Here is a 22870-nt window from a genome sequence, read left to right as displayed (position 1 = left end):
AGCTCAGATGCATTCACACATTTCTGCACCATTGTGTGTAAATCAGATCGCTTCACTTCAGAATCCATTTGTGATGTGCAGCGATCGTAGTTTTACCTTCACCCAGGGCTCAGGTTTAATACAGTGGCAAAGGCATGAGCCAAAGCCACACCTGTCTACATGCTTAAGATGAAAAGATCTGAGACTCGTGCACCTTTTTGAAATGTGATTCTGCACTTAAGCAGACTGCAGAATGTGAGTAGACCATGCTTCTTTTTGACAATGTATTCCCAGCTGGATTTCCACCAGCTCATTTGGTATTCATTGGTCCGTTGAAGCTTTGAGTCAGACAGCTGAATGCCAGTGGTAATGCCTGATGTCAGGGGATGACTAGGGAGGTGAGGGGCTATATGAGTGTGTGAAACAGCCAAAGTCAGGCACACACTTTATGCATGCACAGTTTATTGTGTTCATCATGTATCATTTAACACTGCATTCTACAGAGTATATTAATTTACTCCTGTTCCTTTCTAAATATACTTTAATAGAAAGATAACTGACATTTCCTCTATTCCTGTCAATGAGCCTGTTAGGTATGAAAAACATTGGGACATTACATGCATGACTGGGTTTTGTCTTGTTTGTTTAGAATCAAAAACAGAAGACTTTTCTAATCCAAAGCAGCCCTGATTTTCTTTAGAGACATATTTTACCAAAACCTAAACCAAGCACTCTGAGTTGCTTAAATATAACTATAAACACCAGAAAATATGTTAAATGCCTAAATCAGACATTGGAAAAACAATATAATGAACACATACAATTTATTATTGGGTCCGATCAAGCGAAAGTGAACATCAACATGAAAAAGTCAATTTATCAAGTGGTCTCATTTTTTAGCTAAAGATCTGTATTTTATGGAACTGTTATCCTTTTAAAAATACCGCTTGTAGAAAAAAAAGTTACAACCAATTTTATCGATTGTACTTTTTACACCATAGCCATGCCTCCAACATAAAAATATAGCTCAAATTTGACGCTAAAAGTTTTATCTAAAAAATTTGAAAATTTATTCAATCTGTCACATTTGAAAAGACTATTTGTGAACTGAACTGTGAACAAAACTTTACCAATATTTATTAAATGTTGAAAAAACAGACTTCTGTAATGTCGGTTTTTCCATTAAATCAAAAATGCTATGATTTGTTTATTTATTATCACGAGATGACAAGAGAAGTCATTCCATAAACATGGCGACGAACGTAAATATGGTGTTGATTTACAGATATATTCATTATTATTATATATTACCCCTCTATCTTGTACTAAATTAAAAAAAATAGGACCAATGGCCCTGTAGCTTACTGGCCAAATTAAAAGCTTTGGGAAATGTATCCAGATGCTATTTATTATCACCCCATTATGTGTATTTGTTATATTACAGAAATAGCCCATGTTTGGGTCATATTCCAATCAGATCTGATAAAAAATTCAAATTTTCAACTTGATATCATTGATACTGATTTATTGGATCAATCCACTTCCTATCTCTTATAATGGGAACATTTTTCAAGGTTGCACCAAATCCAGAATCAGATTCGGATTGAAATAATTTCAATACCTTGTGTTGACATCATCATAAAGAAGCTGTATACCAAGTTTGAAGTCAATCAGAACTGTAGTTTCGGAGAAGAAGACGACGGAAATTTTTTCCCCATAACAGCCCATGTTAAATTTTCCGTAAGTTCCCGGATCCAGAAGAAGATCCTGATCAGCATGTGGTCATTATGTTTTGGTCATCTCCCCATCAGGGCTGGACTGTAGAAATTTACACTGGATATCATTTATATTTACTGAGTTATTGCATCGATCCACTTCCTATCTCTTATAATGGGGAAATTTTTCAAAGTCAAACCAAATCCAGAATCAGATCTGGATCCAAATAATTTCACTAACTTTTGTTGACATCATCATAAAGAAGCTGTATACCAAGTTTGAAGTCAATTGGAATTGTAGTTTCGGAGAAGAAGATGATTGAAATTTTTGTAACAGACGACAGACGCCGACGATGCCGACAGACGCTGCATGACAACAATAGCTTACGGCCTGTCGGCCGGTAAGCTAAAAGTGATTGGGTTTCCTGGTGTGTCCACACATATGCAACATGTTTCTTCTTCACTTGTTTTAACGCACGTCAACATCCGGTTTTTTAAATCACCTGACTCTAGTTGCGAAAAAAGGTCTTTCCATTGCAGTTTTGCGGGATGTTCCATTTGCGCTACGCCCGAAAAACCACCTCTTACCAGCACAAAAACTTTTAATCAAAAAGTGAGACTTTTGGCGAAATTGTCATTTTTCCATTAGGTAAATTTTTATCCACAAGTTATATTTGTGCAATTTGAGCGTCAATGGAAAAGCGACTACTGACTGTTGAACACTAAATGTGTCCATGTGTTACCGCTTGATTAGACCCTATTGTTTATCAGGTATTTTAATGTAATAATCTAATGGAGTCAGTTTTGCATATCTAACAAAACTTTCTTCCCCAAATTAGTTGTGTATAAAAATAAATATTGGGTGACAAAGTTGTAACCTAGCAGAAATATTCATTTAATACAAATACCCTTGTGTGTGTGCATTCCAGACAGACAGTCCATAGGAGAAATGTAAGCCAAACTGAAAGCTGCAGGCATAAATGTGACAATGATACAAATCCACATATATCCTAAGGAATGTGTAACACTGAAGCTACATGTGTACACTGTGCTTGTGGTGACAGGCACTTCACAACCAGCTCATGCCCCAGAATATTCACCCGATACTGCTGCAGTGCTCTCTATTTTATGCCTTATGTCAGTTTTGTGGGAGGAGACGACGGACCCATAGCTGACATGGCCAACCATTAGATGAGTCAACATACTTTATTCTCATTATGTTATCCTGAAATGTGTCAAAAGATTGCAACACCACTTATATTTGGCTAAATATAAAGAAATAGCTGATGCTTTTTAACAGAGAATGCAGAAAAGTAGACCTATGATTAGACAGCAACCACTAATTTAATTACGGCTGCTACAAATTATTGCGTAATTGTCAAACTTTTGCCGACTGCTCTTTTAATTAGAGCCGGTTCCAGTCAATGTGCAGCAATCCCCAGCAAATTACATATCCTCTGTCCGTCTCAGTGTGCTTTGCCCATCCATTTTCTGTGCCGCTCTGCCCCATAATAACCAGGGGAGATTAATTGGTATCTCTTAGCCGCCCTGACTGCCAAGAGTGATGTGTGGGGTGTGTGTCCACCTGACAGAGAAAATTGAACCATTTAGCTCTCTATCATGGTTCACATAACTTCACCATCCTCCCAATTAATTCATGTACCCATATTAACCCGATGATGATGTGGCAGCCCTCGTCCAACATGAACAAACTGATAATGTCTGCGGTATGTAAGTTAAGGAAATTGTAGGTTTTAGTGTGTAGTGCATTGAAAACACAGGCTTGGACACAGATATACAGTTTATCAGAAGAGAATAGTCCAAGCATTTTTCATCATATCATGAAAAGATGACGAGCTTTTTAACCGCTCAGATGATTTGTTAGGAATTCAGTTCGTAATTGGTGTAAAGTAAAAGGCTTACATGACAAAGATAGCATTTTGGTATTGATAAGTAATCTACATAGTGCGGCATGGACTCTGAAAGGACCACCAAGGGGTATTTTGGATCACAGACTTCATTTTCATGCAGACACACATTCTGTCTTGAACTGATATTTTCCTGATTGTCATATTTTTTCCTGTGAGCAGCAGTTCAGTATTTTGACTGATCCTTTCTCTAAAATCTCCAAAGTCACAGAAAATGCTTGGCATAGGCGTGCAGTCCAGTGAAACATTGATTTTTTTGAGTGTTGATTACCATGAATTATGATAATCCTTTTTTTTTGTAGTATTACATTTACATTTAGGATGCAGCTAACAGTTATTTGCTTTAGTAAGTATTTTGCTATCTCACTTTGATGAGTATTTAGTGGATTAAATACCGCAAAATGGGAAAAAAGGGCCTGTTTTCCACCACACAGCTCAAATTCATATACAGTCGCGGAAAAAATTATTAGATCATCAAAAGTCATCAAAAACAATGGTTATGCAATCAAGTACAAACCCCTGTGTGTATCATGAGACTGAAACAGACAGAAAATGAAAAATGGAATACCTAAAAGCACTGTTTTTGACAGTACAATGTCATAGCTATTGATGTAAGAACTGAAGTGATTTTGGTTATTATCAAGAAAACATGGAAAATGTCTTGATATCAGCTCTGAAATTAAACTCTTATGAGCTATTTTTGTTGTTATCATTATATTTGTCCAAACAAATGTACCTTTAGTTGTACCGGGCATTAAAATGAACAAGAAATGGAAGAAAACAAGGGGTGGTCTCATAATTTTTTCCATGACTGTATATATAAATCACTTTGTATGGTTGAATAAGGGAAACAAAACACAAAGCATATTATTTGTTAGATGTTTAATCAGATACAACAAAAACAGTCATCACATTTGAGTAGTTGCAACTGGCAAATGACTGGTATTTTTAACAAAAAAATAACCAAAACACCCAATTATCACTGCTTAAAAAGGTTATTTAGATAATACTGGGAATCATTACCCCCGTCTGGCTCTGTACACATGAACAGCTTGGCATTAGCTTGATGATCCCCATCCCATTTCCTGAGAAAATTGTTGATACCAGAGTGAAAAGGTTTCACGACATTTATGTGTTGTGACAGTATGTCATAAAGTCCACAACCAGAGGAAAGCAACTGCCTGTCTGTCTGACAGTGAGCTGTAGATATCAGTCAGGGAAAAATTCTGACAACAACAGTAAATATTCATATTTACCCAGGAAGAGTGAAAGGAGAGGGCACAGCATCAGCAGCATGAAAGAATGATGATCCGTATGTATGACACAGCACAAAAAGCAAAAGAACATCAAAGTAAAGGTGACTTTGTCCTCTGTGTTCACTGTGTTTCTGCCTCAGTATGTTTTAAACAAGCTGCACTGAGAACATGGAGCAGTTACAACCCTTTGCCTTAGTGTCTGTAACCCAGCTAACTGCCATTTTATCTAGAAACTGACATTAATAGTGATGTTAGTGGCTCCAATACTGAATATATAGTTATATCCCTTTACCTGAATCTGTAAAAGCAAAATGAAGTACCAGTAGGTTTGTATCTAATTGCCTCCATTATCCTGTTGACATGAGTTAACCAATAACCAAATGTTCCTCATCAGCTATTAAGATAAAAATATAAAAACATTGACCGGGGGGCATCTCCCACCATGTTGGACTAAGAGCTGTTAAAGCACGCTGTTGTCATTTTGACATTCAGCTGTGAGTTTAGATGAAAATAAATGTACTCGTACTAGACAGACAGACAGACAGACAGACAGACAGACAGACAGACAGACAGACAGATAGATAGATAGATAGATAGATAGATAGATAGATAGATAGATAGATAGATAGATGAATTAGCAACAATTATAGCGTAATAACCAATAAATAAATGACAACTCCAAATTCCAAACTCTAAAATGTTAATAATATTATGCCCATTACTCAGTGTTTTGCTCCTTTATAGATCCACTGTGAGCTGTAATGCAGATCTATAAATGATAAGCTGAGGCATAATATTGTTAACATTGCACAGTTTCAGGTTGTTAATGGTTGTTCAGGTTATTCACATTTTTTTATGAAAGAATAGTTTGTAAATTTAAAAATTTTCAATCTTATGTTTTTGCAGTAAAACAAAGCAAAAAACTTGGAGTTGTCTTTATTTATAAGTAATCACACTGTAAAAATGACTGTAGAATTAACACCAAAAAGTTGTAAAATTGCAACATAAAAAAACTGACAATACAAAGCAAAGTTGTTTATTTGAAAAGATTTTTGTGTTAACGATTGAATCAAACACAGCTGTAGTTTTTACAGGAAGAGTATGTGAACAAAACCAGATTAGTATGTGGAAATTATGTATTTTTATTGTTTTTAGAAAATAAAACTGTATATTGAAATACAATGTGGTGCCGTTTAAATTACAAAGACCATAATGTTGAAATAACGGCCTATTTGCTTTTTTTATATGTATAAAAAAAAGTTATAAAAAAAAGTCAGCATTTAACAATGTAACATTTTAAACTTGTAAATGAATGGGTTGGTAGAGTTGGTAGAGCAGCTCGTCCAGTAAGCAAAGGGTTGGTGGTTCAAATCCTGACTCCAACTGTCCATATGTCCAAGTGTTCATGGAAGACACTGAACCCTAAAATGTTCCCAGTTGGACCTGGTGGTTTTGGAAAGTGCTTTGGACACCATGAAGGTGTAGAAAATGTGCTAAATAAGTGCAGTCCATTTACCATTTAAATCCAATGTTAAATCTACATGTTTAAACTGTTAAATCTACATGTTTAAAATGTTAAATCTACATGTTACTCCATAAATATGTTTACAGTTGGGTGCGTTTTTACAGTATTATTCTGAAAACCACAGCTGCCAGTTTTTTTCCGTAAAAACAACAGGATTTTTTTTTACAGTGCATATTATTATTTTACTAGTCCAGCCCACTTGAGATCAAACTGGACTGTACCCTGAACCCCTGACCTAAACTGAGTTTGACACCCCTGTTACCTCTTATGTTTTTATGTTATGTGTTATACCTACTAAGGATTTTTTGGACATTCTTTTTGTCACTTCTTGAGGTTCAGTGTCTTAAACGTGTTCTTAGATATGGTCTGACTCTGATTTAACTAAAGTGTGAAAGCTGGTGGACTAATAATGACTTCTCCTTTTATCATCTGACTGTTGCACACTCAGAAGGCTCTGCTAATTAATCAGTTGCTTGGCAACATCTGGTGGGGACATGATTTATGGCAAACAGTCTAAACACCTGTTATGCTGAGACAGGAAGGGGTGGAAGTTAAGTCATTGTGAAGCTCATCAGGCTCTTTTCACTGTGCAAATATCTGACAGCAAAATGGGATTTGAGTGCGACATTTACATATTTAGGCCTCTGCCGCTCTGAATTTTAGCAGCTGATGGGGGTTCTATTGTAAATGAGCACAATATCCTCGAGGATGTTTCAACTCAGGTCTTATTTACATTTTTTCCCATGTAGCATCACTTCATCAGGTCACACACACTGTACGCATGTAGCAAGTGAATCGACAGCACGAGAGGCATTCAGGTTTGTACAGCTAAGATAAACAGAGGCTTTGTGGCTTCATGAATGCTTCCCTCGCATCCTTATTAATCGCTCACATTATATTCAAACAAAGCTTAACTACAAAGCAGAGATTTCCAAAGCGCGCTAGCGATTATCACAAAGTTGTGTTCTGTTTTCCCCTTAAATCCTAAGGATGCTCGCTTGCACCTGCAGGGACATGGCAGTTATCCAGGGAGTTGTGTTGTTTTAGATTTTTCAGACTGTTCCCCTGGCACTGGTGTTTCTTCAAAAAGAAAGATAGTCTGTGCCCTCTGCCTGGCACTCTACCTCCCTCATCCTGAACAACAGGCTCTTCACCTCATGTTCTGATAACTATGTTAATTTACAGACACATCCCAGACTGACATACTCAGTGTATCAGCTGATTTCAGTCTCCATCAAGCTTAATGTGGTGAAATAAGATCATTTTATGCTTTAACTTGCATCTAGATTTCTCTGATTTTTTTTTTTTTTTTTTTTTACTGTAATGTGTTCCTTGTAATTTTTTCCTTCCCTTCATTTTCTGGAAGAGGACGGCTTGGCTAAGATGTAGTGTTGTTTGCTGCAATCTGTCTCTGTGAGCCCAGAGGAACTCATTCATCACAGCTCACTAAATAAATCAGGAATCCATTAATTGCATTTCATTGCAGTCATGATCTGCAAATTAGGAGCTCATTTTGTACATGCTTCTGTAATTGCATGATAGTCATACATACATTTATAACGTCATTTCAGCTCTGATTCTTTGCCAGTTTTTGCCTTTTTATTCTGCCATGTACAGTATGAAGGCACTATTTTATCATAGAATATCCATAAAAGGTACTTATAACCAGGATAACTGTGTGTTAATTGCCAAAGTATTTGATTGCTGCAACATATTTACCGTTTAATTATCACCATAACTAGTTTCTTCCGATGGAACACCTCATTACTTTCTATAGTTGCGGAAAAAAATATTAGACCATCCTTGTTTTCTTCCATTTCTTGTTAATTTTAATGCCTGGTACAACTCAAGGTGCATTTGTTTGGACAAATATAATGTTAACAACAAAAATAGCTCATAAGAGTTTAATTTCAGAGCTGATATCGAGACATTTTCCATGTTTTCTTGATAATAACCAAAATCACTTCAGTTCTTACATCAATATCTATGGCACTGTACTGACAAAAAAAGTGCTTTTAGGCATTCCATGTTTTCTTTTCTGTCTGTTTCAGTCACATGATATACACAGGGGTTTGCACTTGATTGTATAACCATTGTTTTTGATGACTTTTGATGATCTAGTAAATATTTTCTGCGACTGTATATGAATTTGAGCTGTGTGGTGGAAAACAGGCTTTTTTCCATTTTGTGGTATTTAATCCACTAAATACTCATCAAAGTGAGATAGCAAAATACTTACTAACGCAAATAACTGTTAGCTGCATCCTAAATGTAAATGTAATACTACAAAAAAAAGGGATTATCATAATTCATGGTAATCAACACTCAAAAAAATCAATGTTTCACTGGACTGCACGCCTATGCCAAGCATTTTCTGTGACTTTGGAGATTTTAGAGAAAGGATCAGTCAAAATACTGAACTGCTGCTCACAGGAAAAAGATATTTCAATCAGGATACACACAGGAGTTAGTACTTGATTCCATAACCATTGTTTTTGATGACTTTTGATGGTCTAATAATTTTTTCTGTGAGTGTATGTCCAAAACTCATAAGCTATTGTATTTAGATCCTGTGTCTCAACTGTGAATTCGTAAACAGTGGGAGACTTGGCGTACACTATACAGAAAAGTACTGCTCAGGATCAGTGGGGGCAGTGGACATCAGGGAGTGAAGCAGAAATTCAGGCTTGTGCAAGAGTGATGCAACCACTCTGGTATGGAAGGAGATACTGAGGATTTCTTTAAAGCTTTCAAAAGGATATCAAAAATGCCATAGGACAGCGCAGAAACACCACTGATAAATCAGCTTTTGTCTAAAATATATCAGGTCTTGCAAAGAGATTTCATTGTTCATGAAGTTGTCTGCTCCCTGAGTTGTGATTAAGATTTGTCATAATCACAACTTCCCACCTTCCTCTATGTCGGTCAGTGAGCAATTTCAGATAAAATTCACTGGAACTATCATTTCTCCACCGCTGCATGCTCTATCTGTTTGGTGTAAAATGGATTACTGTTGTCAATTCTCATATCAGAAATTGTGATGTGAACACTCATTATGCCACAAAACAGCTGGAAAATGAAATAAAATGTGATTTTACCCTCTCATTTAAATCATAATACCAATCCTCAGCCTCTGAAATCTACTATTTATAGCGTGTTTGTGCAGAGACAATACAACTCTCCATATAGTAAGGATTAGACAGAGAAGATGTCCTCACGCTGAAGAATTCAGCATGAATGTTGAAATTAAGTAGGAGAGGGAGCAACAGTATTAAAGCACATTCAGTGCAGTGTCATCATGATCCTAAAGCTGCTGTTGGCCATTTGATCTCAGGTTATAAAGTGTGCTAATTTGGCTTTCTTGCAACCCACCTGCCAGAATAAAAGATGGTACTGAACATTTATGCAATTGTTTTGTATAATGCTAATACTATTTGCCATTGAAAGATCAGCCCAATATTTTTTTTTTTTTTTTTGCCTTCCCTTGATGGTAGATAAACAAAATCAAGGACTTTGCCTTCACAAAGTGGAGTTTCCATTCTGGCTCCTGTAGGGTTTTGGGCTTCATTTAAAAGTGTAATATGTAACATTATGCAATAAAATGTATATGTATTGATTACTTTTTCAATTCATGTATGAATAGTTAGAAGTAAATGTTAGAAAATTCTCTAACATTTCTTGAAATGGAGTTCTTATCAACAATCGATGGGAACAAACTTCTCTTAAACACATATAAATGGAACAAATTGAACCTTTAAGTATTAAGAAGTACATTGCAAGTAACTATCTGGTGTAGCACTGCTGACTCTTTGAAAAACATGCTATAAGTTAATTTTGCCAATGGCTCTCTCACCTTAGTGCCACTGGATGTCAAGTCCTCTCTTTCTTGTCGGTATATGTTTGTGTGTCTCTATTTGTCTGTATGTTTAGTATGTATGTGCGTGTTTTTTTGTAAGTTATGTATGCATTTTTATTTTTTGAGTGTGTAATTAACCTTACTTTTTCTTTTCCTATCATCATACTATCACTGTGTTCTATGGTATCCTATGACACGTTCTTGTGTTTTGAGCCCACTGTTGGTATTTTTGTCCTGAGAATCCATTCCAGTAATATTGTATCCCCTGAAATACCTCCCCTGTTGGACTTCATTTGTTAAATGGAAATGAAAATGAAAATAAAAATTTGATCGCAAAAAAAAAAAAAAAAAAAAAGAGAAGTACATTGGAAGTATTTTTTTTTGACATTCTGTTTATTGGTTGTTTTTTTTTCCACATATAAAAACAAAGAACATAGTTCGGTTTTTTGATCCAAAAGTCAAACAAATAGACAAACACCATGCGGTACAAACCCCCATCCCAAGCACATATCTCCTCCAGATTCCAGGAAAGATAAAAATAAATAGAAGTACAAAATTCCCACTTGAAATGTTACCAAAAACAAAACAAAACAAAACAAGAAAAACAATAATAGTAATGATAAGTCAAAACTGCTAAGGCGCACCAATACTGTATAATCCAATACTCAGTCAAGGGAAGCATGACAGATTGTACTCATTGCAAGTCATTTTTCATCACATCTTTGCAAAGTGTTCACAACCACCTCTTATTGTAAATAGAATTAGTATTCCTTTTGGCAGAAAACAACCTAAATATGCCATCTATGAACAATTCACATTTATATTTATCTTTAAGGTACCTCATTGAAACACTATATTAACCCTTTAAATGCCAAAGTTGCAATATTGCGACAAGCAACATAACTGAATAAAACAGCTTTTTGAAATCTTGATATCAAAATTTTATATAAAAAAACCCAACAACTGGTGCTTAAAGGGTTAGTAATATACCAGTAGAATTGTTGATTTGAAGAATGTACATATAAATTGAATGTATGTACAGTGGTAACACTTTATTCTGAAGCATGAGTTGTTTTTTTTGTCTGCATGCACCTATTATTGTTTTATTTTCACCTGTCACCAAAGTTAATGCTGCTGTCACTGAGGCCACCCCACCTGTAGTGGACAATAACAATAACAATAACTGTTTCTGTCAGAGTATGTCATATCACTCAAAACTCTGAAAAAGGATATTGCCATCTAAGCCACCATTGTCACGACTGCCTGTTCATCCATCTGTCTGTCTGTCCATCCCTCCGTCCATCCATCCATCTGTCTGCATGGCTGTCAGTTTAGAGGGCGTGCTTGCCCTTTATTTATTTTACCTTTCTGCTGAGCACAGCAGCTGCAGTGAATGTGAGCCATCCGGCCGACAAAGCACTGATTAATTGTCTGCCTGCAACAAGAGAGAGTGAGAGCAGCCGAGGGAGGTTTAGAGATGGATGTTGAGCAGGACAGCAAGGGGATAACTGTCTATGCAAGCTTTGATGAGCTGAATCTGGAAAAGGGGGATACTCTAATGGCTACCTCCTGTACATTCACATGTCTACAGATGTGAATCTCTGTGATTTGTGCTTCTTTGTGTCTGTCCATCTACTGCCATACTTGCTCATTTGCACAGATATGCTCGTATTTCAGTTGTGTACATTTAGTGCAGCGTTTGTAACACAGCACAGTGCATATGCAGCTCACACCCCCGCGCTCTCCTTCACTGCAGGAGGGCAGATGTGTGACATCTCATCAGCCAGGCTGTATTTGAGATAAGTGAGGAATCAATACTCATTGATTAGGGACGCTGCCACAAGAAACTCTTGCCTTTCCCACTTGCTCTTTAGTGTCCCGTTGCAGAAAGCAGATGGTCTGGCGCATCTAATCGTACTCAGCACACGGACATGTTTAGTGGCCCAGACACAACCTCTCCACAGGACTCAGCTGTGTTCTACTGCCTCTCCAACATATACTGACAAATTTAGATTTCTCTGCAAATGCACACATACTGCTGCACAAAGACATGGTCAGGATTACAGATCTCATGTAACTGGGGAATATTGTGAAAGGCAGTTTAATCACAGGATATTTAACATTGTGTTTCAGCTTTTATGCATTTTATTTTCCCTTCTTTTATTACAATGAGTGAGATTAAATGTTCTTTATGTCTCTGTGTGATGCGCAGTAAATGCCTGAATGTTGATGTAGCACACTTTTGCTTACTGAACCTTGTCGAGAGAGGAAATGAACTCACATTTCCCACAACCAATCACTCCTACTCATTGATTTAGATCCAATTTACCTAGCTCTCACTGTTGCTGACACTGGTCATGTTTCCTCATGATTAAACTAAGTATTTATGTTTTGTTTTTTTTGTTTTTTTATGGTACTGTATTTGGTAAATGATGACTAAGAAAACAATTAACTAACAACATCTCAAAACGAAAGAAGTGGGAGTGTAAAGAAATGAGCAATCTGATAAGCACATAAAAAACAAACTCCTTTTACAGGAAAAAGAAAATGTTTTAAATCATTTATCTTTGTCTATTTTATTTTATTTTGTGGAAGGGAAATCTGTTGATTATGAAGTGTGATCATAATATACAGCTCTGGGAAAAAAATAAGAGACCACTGCAAAATTATCACTTTCTCTTGTTTTACCATGTATGTGTTTGAGTAAAATTAACATTTTTGTTTTATTCTCTAAACTACTGACAACATTTCTCCATATTTCAAATAAAAATATTGTTATTTAGAGCATGTATTTGCAGAACACAACACATGGTCAAAATAACAAAAAGATGCAGTGTTTTCAGAATCAAATGATGAAAAGAAAACCATACATTCATTCATTCATTTTCTGAACCCGCTTTATCCTCACTAGGGTCACGGGGTCACTATCCCAGCTACATAGGGGCGAAGGCGGGGTACACCCTGGACAAGTCACCAGTTCATCGCAGGGCTGAACATATAGAGACAAACAATCGCTCTCACATTCACACCTATGGGCAATTTAGATTAACCAATTAACCTATGAGTGCATGTCTCTGGATGGTGGGAGGAAGCCGGAGTACGTGGAGAGAACCCACACAGACACGGGGAGAACATGCAAACTCCACACAGAAAGGTCCCACCCCCCGTCGACTGGTGTTGGAATCGAACCCAGGACCTTCTTGCTTTGAGGCACGAGTGCTAACTACTGCACCACCGTAAAGAAAACCAGTTCATATTAATTTCTAAATAACACAATACTAATGGCAAAACTTGGGAAAAGTTCAGACATCAATATTTGGTGGAATAACCCTGATTTTCAATGACAGTTTTCACATGTCTCAGCACTGTTCCACGGCTTGTGACCATCCATCTTCCTCCAGAAGTTTTCAAAGTGGGTTCAGGTCTGTAGACTGGGCTGGCCATGACAGGGTCTTCATTTGGTGGTCCGTCATCCACACCTTTATGGACCTAGCTGAGCCCAGGAGCATTGTCCTGATAGAAGAACCAGTCCTCAGAGTCTGGGAACACTGTCAGAGCAGAAGTCCAGTAGTTTTCAATAGTTAGATATCAAACTGGAAGAAAATCCAAGGCACTCTCTTTAAACATTAAAATGCCTTTATTAACATGGCACGGTCATATCTAGACCCAAAAAACACTTCAGTGCATTTCAGCTTCAAGCCTTCATCAGGAAGTCAAGTGGTTTGACTTCCTAAAAAAGGCATTTTAATGTTTAAAGAGAGTGCCTTGGATTTTTCTTCCAGTTTGACATCTACTTTTTGAATCCCTTTTTCCAAAGAGCACCTCAAACAAACTCTTTTTTGGTCTGAGAAGCATTCCTTCCCATGAATTTTTTGAGTTTTCAATAGTTATTTTTGGATTTCAGTTACTCTTGTGGTACTAATAGTAACTGGTGGTAAATGGTCCTTCTTAAATAAAACATGGATCAGGTGTTTATTAAGTAGAATAAGGTGTGCTTGTGTGTTTGTGTTGGAATTCAACAGACACAGGAATGGAACGGCTGTCAAACATACAGACATGCTGATTTCACAGAAAATGCAGTGGTCTCTGAATATACTGTGTGTGTGTGTGTATATATATATATATATATATATATATATATATATATATATATATATATATATATATATATATATATATATATATAAACACATTTAAAAATAAATGTATTGTGACTTTATGACTGAAAATGCGCAAAAACTTAAGATTGACACATTACTCTTTGGTTTCCCTTATGAACTTGTTTTCCGTGTTTATTTTCGTATTCCAGTAAATTAAGCCATAGTGTGGGAGTTTCATTGCTGACTTCTGACACATAATGACTGCAGTTTCCATTTTGCTCCGGTTGTTTTATTAACATTTTGTATACTGCAAGCCTCATGAGGTCTCCAAGGATAGATCACTACACATTAAATGTCTGTGCATCACATTTGCATAAGATGATGACTGGTATAAAACTGTCTGGTTCCTGACAGCATCGTTCATAAATCACAGTCACATCCATCCCTGGAAGTTACTAGAGTGTGTTGTCATTACGTAAACAAATAAATAAAGCAGAGCTTCGCCTACTCAGATGTGTCTCTATCTCAGCAGAGAGCTCATTTACTTTGTGCCAAAACATGTGGGTCAGATTGTCAAAATAAAAATTAAATAAGTGTTTTTTAAAGACATATTTGTGACAGATAAGGGTTCCCTCACATCCTGCAAGTTATTAATTTTCCTGATAAATTTACTACTTACATTTCCCACACAGACTCACTCATGAGTTGCTCATGCAGAGTGACTATAGCTTGTGGAAATGCAATATTTCACAATAACTTCCATTGTCTGTTTGGTTTATACAGAGTGTCAACAGTCTACTTCACCACAAGGCACTTGGGAACAACTAAAGATTTTCATTTAAGTCCAATAAGAGCTCCCTGAAGTCATGATGACACTTTGATCATGCAAAGTGTTGTGCAGATCATGCAGTTTTTACGCGACCTTGAATTTTAAAAACTTCAATGCCAAAATAGCCCCAAGCGGAACAGATGTTCATACATAAATATGTGTACTGTGGTGTCAAACCGACTGCATGTTTTCTTTCTTCTAGAGTATTTAATTCAGCCCTTGACTTTCACTTTTTACATGATTATTAACATTGAAGTTGCTTCAGCTGGACAGGGTGAAATAAACTATATTTTCACTCTGGTTCTGTAAGGCATATATGTTTACTTTTTTCTTCATTGTTCTTACATAGAATAATTTATTTTTGGTTCTGTATATTTTTCTTGATATTTCTTCATGTATTTCAAAAGACAATATTCTATGCATAAAGCTTTTTCTTCTACACTAAAGCAAACAGACAACAACCATCCTTCTGAATTTGACAGTAGCTGTATAACAGAGTAGGGGGACAATAAGACTACCAGAAGTTTACTTGTTTACTTTGTCAGGAATCTTTTGGGAATATCAGTGTTCTCTCTGAGGAATTCTTGCCATCTGCACTCAAAGAAATATCCCTAGACTGGAGCCTTTCATAGTGTCGCTCACATGACCCTCGCTGCCCTGAGAAGATGCTCTTGTTTGTCACAGTGCTCTGCTTTCCCATCAGACACAGGATGTGTGTCACCAGGGGAGGACTGCATGCTGAGACATGCTGAATATTGCAAAACCAAACAGATGTTGTGGTTTCAAAGTCATACAGTAAACTCTACTGTATGTCATCGGCTTCTGTGGAATAAACTGACAAAGTTTCATCATGCTCAGACTGAATGGATTTCGTCATGGTTTCACACCCATGCCTTTATTAACACTGTACATCAGCTTAGATGTTAACTATGTCTACAGAGGAATGCAGCACTGTCCACTCCCACTGAGGAAGATTATTATGCCTCTGAAACAGCACTTTCATTGTAGCCCTTGGCCTGAAGTAGCTACTCAAGGACTGATCTATAATCTGCTACTTAAGCATAAATATAATGGCAGGTATAGGCAGAAATTAGCACTTATGAGATGAAACCAGGCGGTGCTGCATGTCTGGATTTGTGATGTCAGCACTTGGGTACTACATAGTAGGGAATCACATGTGGGGTATTTATATGAGTGCAGCTAAAACCCTGATCAATGTTCATCTTAATCAATTACTTAAACACTGCAGTAAGATCTTTTGAGTAATGATGCCAGCTGCAATCGATGGGGAACCCACTCATGTTATGTGTGGATGATTTAAAGTCCAGTGAATTTACAGTGGCCTTTTGTAGCATTTACTGGGTGCATATACGCAATTAGTAAAGTACTGTAAGGGAGAGCTGGCGGAAAGCAGGTTATGTTAATTAACCTTGTCTAAACAAATATTGCCAACATGTAGGAAAGAAAACCTCATTTTATTTATTTAAAACACATTAGTCTTGAAAGCACTTCAGCCCTGGCTTGTTCTTAAAGATGTATGATGTTGTATTCCTGCATTTTTCCATTACCTTAGTTGTTTGTCTCATAGCAAAGACTCCAAACCGCAAGTCTGGGGCTCAGTGGAAAGAAGCACAGTCAGCCTCTATAGTTCCTAAACATGAATAAACATGACTCCACATTAAATACGAGTTCAGCTATGTTTTTGCTTTACATAGTAAATAAAATCCAGCAGGGCTGTGAAATGTGGGTTTGCTCAACTTTTTTTCTAGCACTAACAGAGCTGCGATGCATCTCCTCCTGTAGTCGCTTTAACTACAACTGACTCAGTCCACTTACAGCATCCCCTAATTTCAAAATAGAGTACCCACTCATTCAGCCTTAATGACACATATCAGGAGAGGAAATCTCATAAAACTTGGAAAGAAAAACATTTGGACGGCACCCAAAAGGGCTATGGATCCAATGAGGTCATCACTGTGGCGAACAGACGACCATTAGTGGGTTTTTTTTTTGTTTTATTTTTTCAGACTGTGACTAGCAGTGATTCAGGGAAATGTGTTTAATGAGTCAGACAAAGTTTGTGAGAATTACACCTCCTTAAAGAATCTTCTTCCCACAACTTTTCAAAACCTAGTGACCCACATTTCTGTCTTCTGTTTTGCTACTACAGAGTCCTGATGCAGCTACAAATGACTGAATACCAGTTTTCCAAAGCTGCCTATTACCCTCAACTGCTGACTTGACTGGCCTTAATAGCTGTACTGGTTTGTGGGTTATGCATGCCTGTCAAATGATACTACGTGTTGAAATCGGAGAAGCAAAGATGACATCATGTTCACATGATTGAGAAAGGACTGGAATAAACACTACAGAACCATAGGAAGTTATTGAACTAAGAAAGTCATTTTTTCCTCTTTGTATGCTGCTCTTTAATCGTGCTGAAAATTAACTGCCCTCTAGCTGTGTTGGCAATTCTATTTTTATTTAATCATAGAATAATTAAGCACATCTCAGTAATAGTAAAGAGGCAATATGATTGAAAAAAAAAAAGGCCGACAATCACAATGATAGCCAAGCTAATTAAAAAGCACTCTCATCGACCCTGCTCTCTACAAGCTTTTGATTCAGGCAGATGAGAGGTTTATACAGATGTAGAATGGCTCCAGTAAGAGAGAATCCCCCTTCTTACCTAGCACAGACAGGCACGAGGCTACTGCTGAGCTGGCACCAGAACAAAGCACTCTAACAGCTGCTTGATAATGTGCAACCATTAATTACATTCTGATGCCTCAAGTCTGGCCTGTGTCGCTGAGCAGAGAACGCTTGCCTCGCTGAGCATGAAGCAATTATGTAAGAAAGCTTCTCACAATAACCAGACACAACACAGTGCACAAGCTCAAAACTCACCCTTTCTTCCATTTATTCATTTATTCGGACTCCGGGTCTCCTTAAGGACATTATTTTTTGAGTTCAAATGAGTCTTTGAGAGGCTTGTTCTCCCTTTGTTATGTAATCCTGTTTCTTCTGTTGTAACATGACTAGAAAGGGGTTACAAAGTAGTCTTATATTCACAACTCTGACCGCAAAATGTTAAAAGGCTTCAGTCATTTTCAAGGCCTGCTGTGTCACTTCAGTATTTGTGTAACAGTATCAGCTTTGGTTAAGTATAGTGTGACATTTAAAGAGTCCTGGAGACATCAGACAAAATGAATAAACAGCTAGAATAAATCTGCATGGGGTCTTGGAGTTAATGGCCCCAGATCTGCTTTTACACTCTGTTTGGCTTGTTTCATTTTCTATTCCCCAACTAGATGCTGTTTGTGCGTAGCATTATGCATGTTTTCAGCCCAAGACCAGTCTTGGTCACTCTTATTGGCACCTCCTTAATCTTAAGTATATTGGTGCGCATGGATTGTCAGCATAATTTATAGAAGCTCATTTAATATAATTCACCTTGGCAACTGTGAGCTGCAGTTGGAAAATGTGTGCCTAGCACAAAAGGAATTACATGAACCAACCCACAAGGCTGGATTCCATGTTATATTAATGCTACTGGACCTTTAAAACAGACTCATGCAAACTTGTATTAACAAGTACAGCTACTAAGTTTTCGCATCAAGTCAATTTTATTTATATAACCTCATACGACAAACCACAAACTCACCTCAAGGGACTTTGCAATACGATGCCCTCTGACCCTTGAAAAAAATCTCAAAATATATATATTTTTTCAGATTGGTTGTGAATAATGTGGGTACTACTATATAACTAAGATTTGTGTGACATATTGTAGGTTAACTATAATATTAAAGTCAGAAATAAAAAAAACAGTGATTGCATGTTTCTCTGTTCTTCTTTGTGTCCTTTTTAAAAAAAAAAAAAAAAAAAAAAAAAAAAATTAGATAAATATATACAGGCCCCAAACACAGATTCATCACCTGAAAGAAACCTTAGAAGCCCTGGCTTTCAGACACTACTTTACTTTCACATCCCATAAGTATACAAGCACACAGAAGTAGTTATCAGGCTCTAATTCAATCATTTACACTTTAATAGGCCTTATTAATAGTAAATGAAAGGGTTGCCGTAAGGTGCCTAAGAGCTTTTTTTTTTTTTTTTTTTTTTTTTTTTAACATTTCCTTTTTATTTCCTTTTAAACATGATTGTAAGTGCATCAGTAGCTTCAGTTTGGGAATGGACTGTAATTATTTGTGCATGTATGCAGCAGCACTGCCTCTGGACTTTATCTCATGTCAATAGGTTAACCACATAGGTACATGAAGTTCAGCTTTCTTGAATGTTCTTATGTTCTTGTCATAAACTATTGTCTAAACTACCCGAGGGAAAAAAACACCTCTTTTTCAAGCCTCTGGGAAGCCGCGCTGTGACTGCTCTGGTAGGTAGAAAAACAAAGAACTCAGTGTTTGACATTTGACCAGGTGAGGACTGACAGCCTAACTGCTTCCCCTCCTTTTGGTGTTATTCTCCAAAGTGGATGACCTGGCAGTTGGCAGATATGTTCACCTCCCACCAGCAACGGCCCCCTCAAAAACAGTGGTGTACCATTTATCCAGAACACAATGCAACATGATGCCAACAAACAGCCCAGGCACAGCGGTGTTGGATGACTTGTCTTTGTATGGTGTGAAAGGCTGATGCTGCAATTTCACTGCACAATGACAGAGGGCGGAGACCCAGAACTGATGGTAGAGGTGAAAATGTGTTCATTAGTGCAGTGTGCCCCCCCCAAACATCTTAGAGGCTTTGATCACTACTCACATGTTGCTGTGTTTGAATTAACAAGAAAGGGGTCCCAGGGGAGAAAAAATGCCAAATGGGCTCCTACTGACTCCTCTAAATTAGCTCACTTTGGTCTGAGTAAATATGTGCTTCAGTGAAGAAAATGTGATCAATGAGCGCAGCATTATTAAATACACAGCATGCAATTTCTGCCACTAGGGGTCTCTCAATCAAAAAGTCACAGTTTGATGATGTCATAAAAAAGCATGGGATCGTGGGAGATACCATTTTTACCATCATTACAGATGTTGGATATGACAGACTAGGGAAGGAATTAAATTTTTTTTCACATTGTTGACATAATTATGTTTCACGATGTAATTTCATTCAGTCATTTTATATGGTGTTTACAATGTTTTCTGCCATTGATAACTGAAATCATCATTACACTCCACAATACAGAAAAAATGACACTTAATGAAACAGCACATTGCCCTGGAGGAAATTACAGATTACTCTAAGAGATTTTAGTGCTTACATCTCAGAAAAATAACTTAATTGCAAAATGTAACCTTTAAAGGGTCAGTATCTAATATTTCATGAGATCCAGTGGTCCCTCATCATAGACAGTATTTGTTTTGTCTGTGCTGTGCTTTTAGTTAAGGATTTAGTTAACACTCATGGGTTGCAGTAATGAATCTTAACTAGGGATTTCATCTTAAAATGGAAAAAAAGAAGAGAAAATCTGTTTGGAGCCTTTGTGGGCACCTTCTGTAGATAAACAGCAAATTCTAAGTGAACAAAAACACAAATCTATATATTCTGGTCATTACAGAGAAATGAAAATATAATTATTAATATTATATTCCATTTTAGTAAGTAGATCCCCCGAAATCCTCATAAAAACAGTGGACCTTTTCCCCCTAATTTCTGATCTGTTCAATAAAAGTCTAATTTTGACCATTTCTGTTGATAAACAGTGGCCTTCAGAGCCAGGTGCCTGCTTGGTGCTACAAACGCCTACTGGATATTATGATCAAATAAACAGTAAACATCTGAGGCTGGCTAGTATTTCACCTTAGGAAAAGAAAACGCACACAATGTACAAAGATTGCAAAGAGTGGGGGTAAACAGACGCTCAGCTGCTCATTTTGTGCCTGGAGGTCCCTTGCAGGTTTATCTGGCCCTGTATCAATAGCCCTGCCCCCCTAGAATACTAAATGATGTACATCCAAAGCCATGAGGTACAAAGAAGGAAATTTAGCACAGTCAAACAAACGAGAAAATTAAGCTTTCAGGGCAGATGAGGAACAATTTGTCACAAAGAGAAGTAAAATCTGATATGGTAGGTAGTGTGTTTATAAGCGTTTCATTGATACCATCTCCCAGACAAATGAATTGAGTGTACCTGTGTGCCCTACCCCCTGGGCTCCTGCCCTCCTCTCAGATCCGCCGTTGCCAAGGTTTCCGTGTACGCGCTGCCTGGGAGAGCGGAGCCGCGCGAGTGTCATACAGTATTGCCAGACATGGCGGCGGATCTACAACCCGAGTGGATTTCTTGTCTCCCTTCTTCTTGGAGTTACGGGGTCACACGGGATGGACGCGTCTTCTTCTCGAAGTAATTATCCCTTCAGAGAACACGGTCTAAGTTATCTCTATCGGTTTGTGCTTCGAACAAACTCGGCGTGAAATAATGAATGCGCTTCCATTTGTCTTTTAACAGCGAAGAAGCCAAGAGTACAACCTGGCTGCATCCCGTAAGTGGCGAAGCGGTAATAACCGGACACAGAAAAACTCCAGGTAAGGTGTCACGTCACGATGGTCAAGTTTCTCTACGGGCTTTGACGTCCCTCGTGTCTCTTGTCATGTGTTGCTCTTGTTGTTGTTGTTGACTGAATCCCAAAGCGATAATTCCCACACTGAGCAGAGGCTTTGACATCCCCATGCAGTGTTTCTGAATGCATCAGTGGGCTTTTGGCGCTCGTGCTGTTAAAAGTGAACCCCCCTCGCGCCCACCTCTGCCCGGCTCGTGCTACTTCCTCGTGAGCCTCTTCACGTCAAGTTAATGTTAGCAACTTGAGGACTTGTTGACTTCTACCAGTAAACGTGAATGATGTATTAACTTACTGTTGTCGTTTACTGTGTAGTAGCTCAAGTCTATAGGCTGTAGGTGACCACAGTGAACAGAAATACAGCCTACTAATGAATTCAATGGTCAGGTAGTGTATACAGTACACACAAAGCTAGTTAAGGTTAAATGTAAATCCTTAAAATTAGCATACTCCTTTAAAGAACACCAAACCACTATAGTCCACTACCATATGATCAGTGTCATCAATACGTAAAAATCTGACTGCATTGTATTTCCACAAATGTGACTTTTACCAGCAATGACCAGTGTGTTATGATGAATTAATTTATTGTTCTTATTTAGTACGTAGCAGCTCAAATTTGTAGACTGTACTTGACCACAGTGAACAGAAAGACAGCCATCTAATGAAATAAATAGCACAGTACAGTACAGACAAACCTAGTAAAATTAGCTCAAAATTGGCTAACTTTTATAAAGGAATTCAAACCATTATATTAAATATTCACCTACCATATGAGCAGCCTCTTCTATAGGTAAAAATCTACTGTCTAAAAGTGTCTGCATTGTGCTTTAACTAATGTGACTAACTGGCTGCAGCATCTCAGCTCTTGAACTGACAGCTGGGAAGGCATACTAAAGCTCAAGTTAATTTAAAACACACATCTGTTTGTTCCCACCATCTCTTCTTCACAGATCTACCCACTGGATGGGAAGAGGGATATACTTTCGAGGGAGCACGCTGCTTTATCAAGTGAGTTGAACGTTATCTATCAGCGTAAAAACATCTCCCAACAGTATCTGATCATGCCACATGAATTGTAAACTTTTGCATGCCATGGAGTGGAGAGCC

The 22870-nt window shown here is 37.5% G+C and overlaps 2 protein-coding genes across 12 annotated transcripts in view; one reads left to right on the top strand and one right to left on the bottom strand.

Annotated features, from left to right (window-relative positions):
- Nucleotides 1–21450, bottom strand: part of LOC115420502 (1-phosphatidylinositol 4,5-bisphosphate phosphodiesterase zeta-1-like) — a 54077-nt gene extending 32627 nt beyond the window's left edge. Inside the window, exon 1 of the mRNA XM_030135773.1 lies at nt 21337–21450. The gene's annotated coding sequence lies outside the window, so the exon portion shown is untranslated. The remainder of the gene's footprint in view (nt 1–21336) is intronic.
- LOC115420501 (pleckstrin homology domain-containing family A member 5-like) overlaps nt 21424–22870 on the top strand; it is a 77477-nt gene continuing 76030 nt past the window's right edge. For all 11 annotated transcript variants that reach the window (XM_030135769.1, XM_030135768.1, XM_030135766.1 and 8 more), the window contains exons 1-3: nt 21424–21546; nt 21652–21728; nt 22714–22771. In XM_030135769.1, coding sequence (XP_029991629.1) covers nt 21455–21546; nt 21652–21728; nt 22714–22771 — 227 coding nt within the window. In that variant the 5' untranslated portion in view covers nt 21424–21454. The remainder of the gene's footprint in view (nt 21547–21651; nt 21729–22713; nt 22772–22870) is intronic.

Source organism: Sphaeramia orbicularis, chromosome 6, assembly GCF_902148855.1.
Source record: "Sphaeramia orbicularis chromosome 6, fSphaOr1.1, whole genome shotgun sequence".
In the NCBI taxonomy this organism is placed as follows: domain Eukaryota; kingdom Metazoa; phylum Chordata; class Actinopteri; order Kurtiformes; family Apogonidae; genus Sphaeramia; species Sphaeramia orbicularis.
Note: the sequence above shows the minus strand (reverse complement) of the source record. Positions and strands in the feature narration are given on the sequence as shown.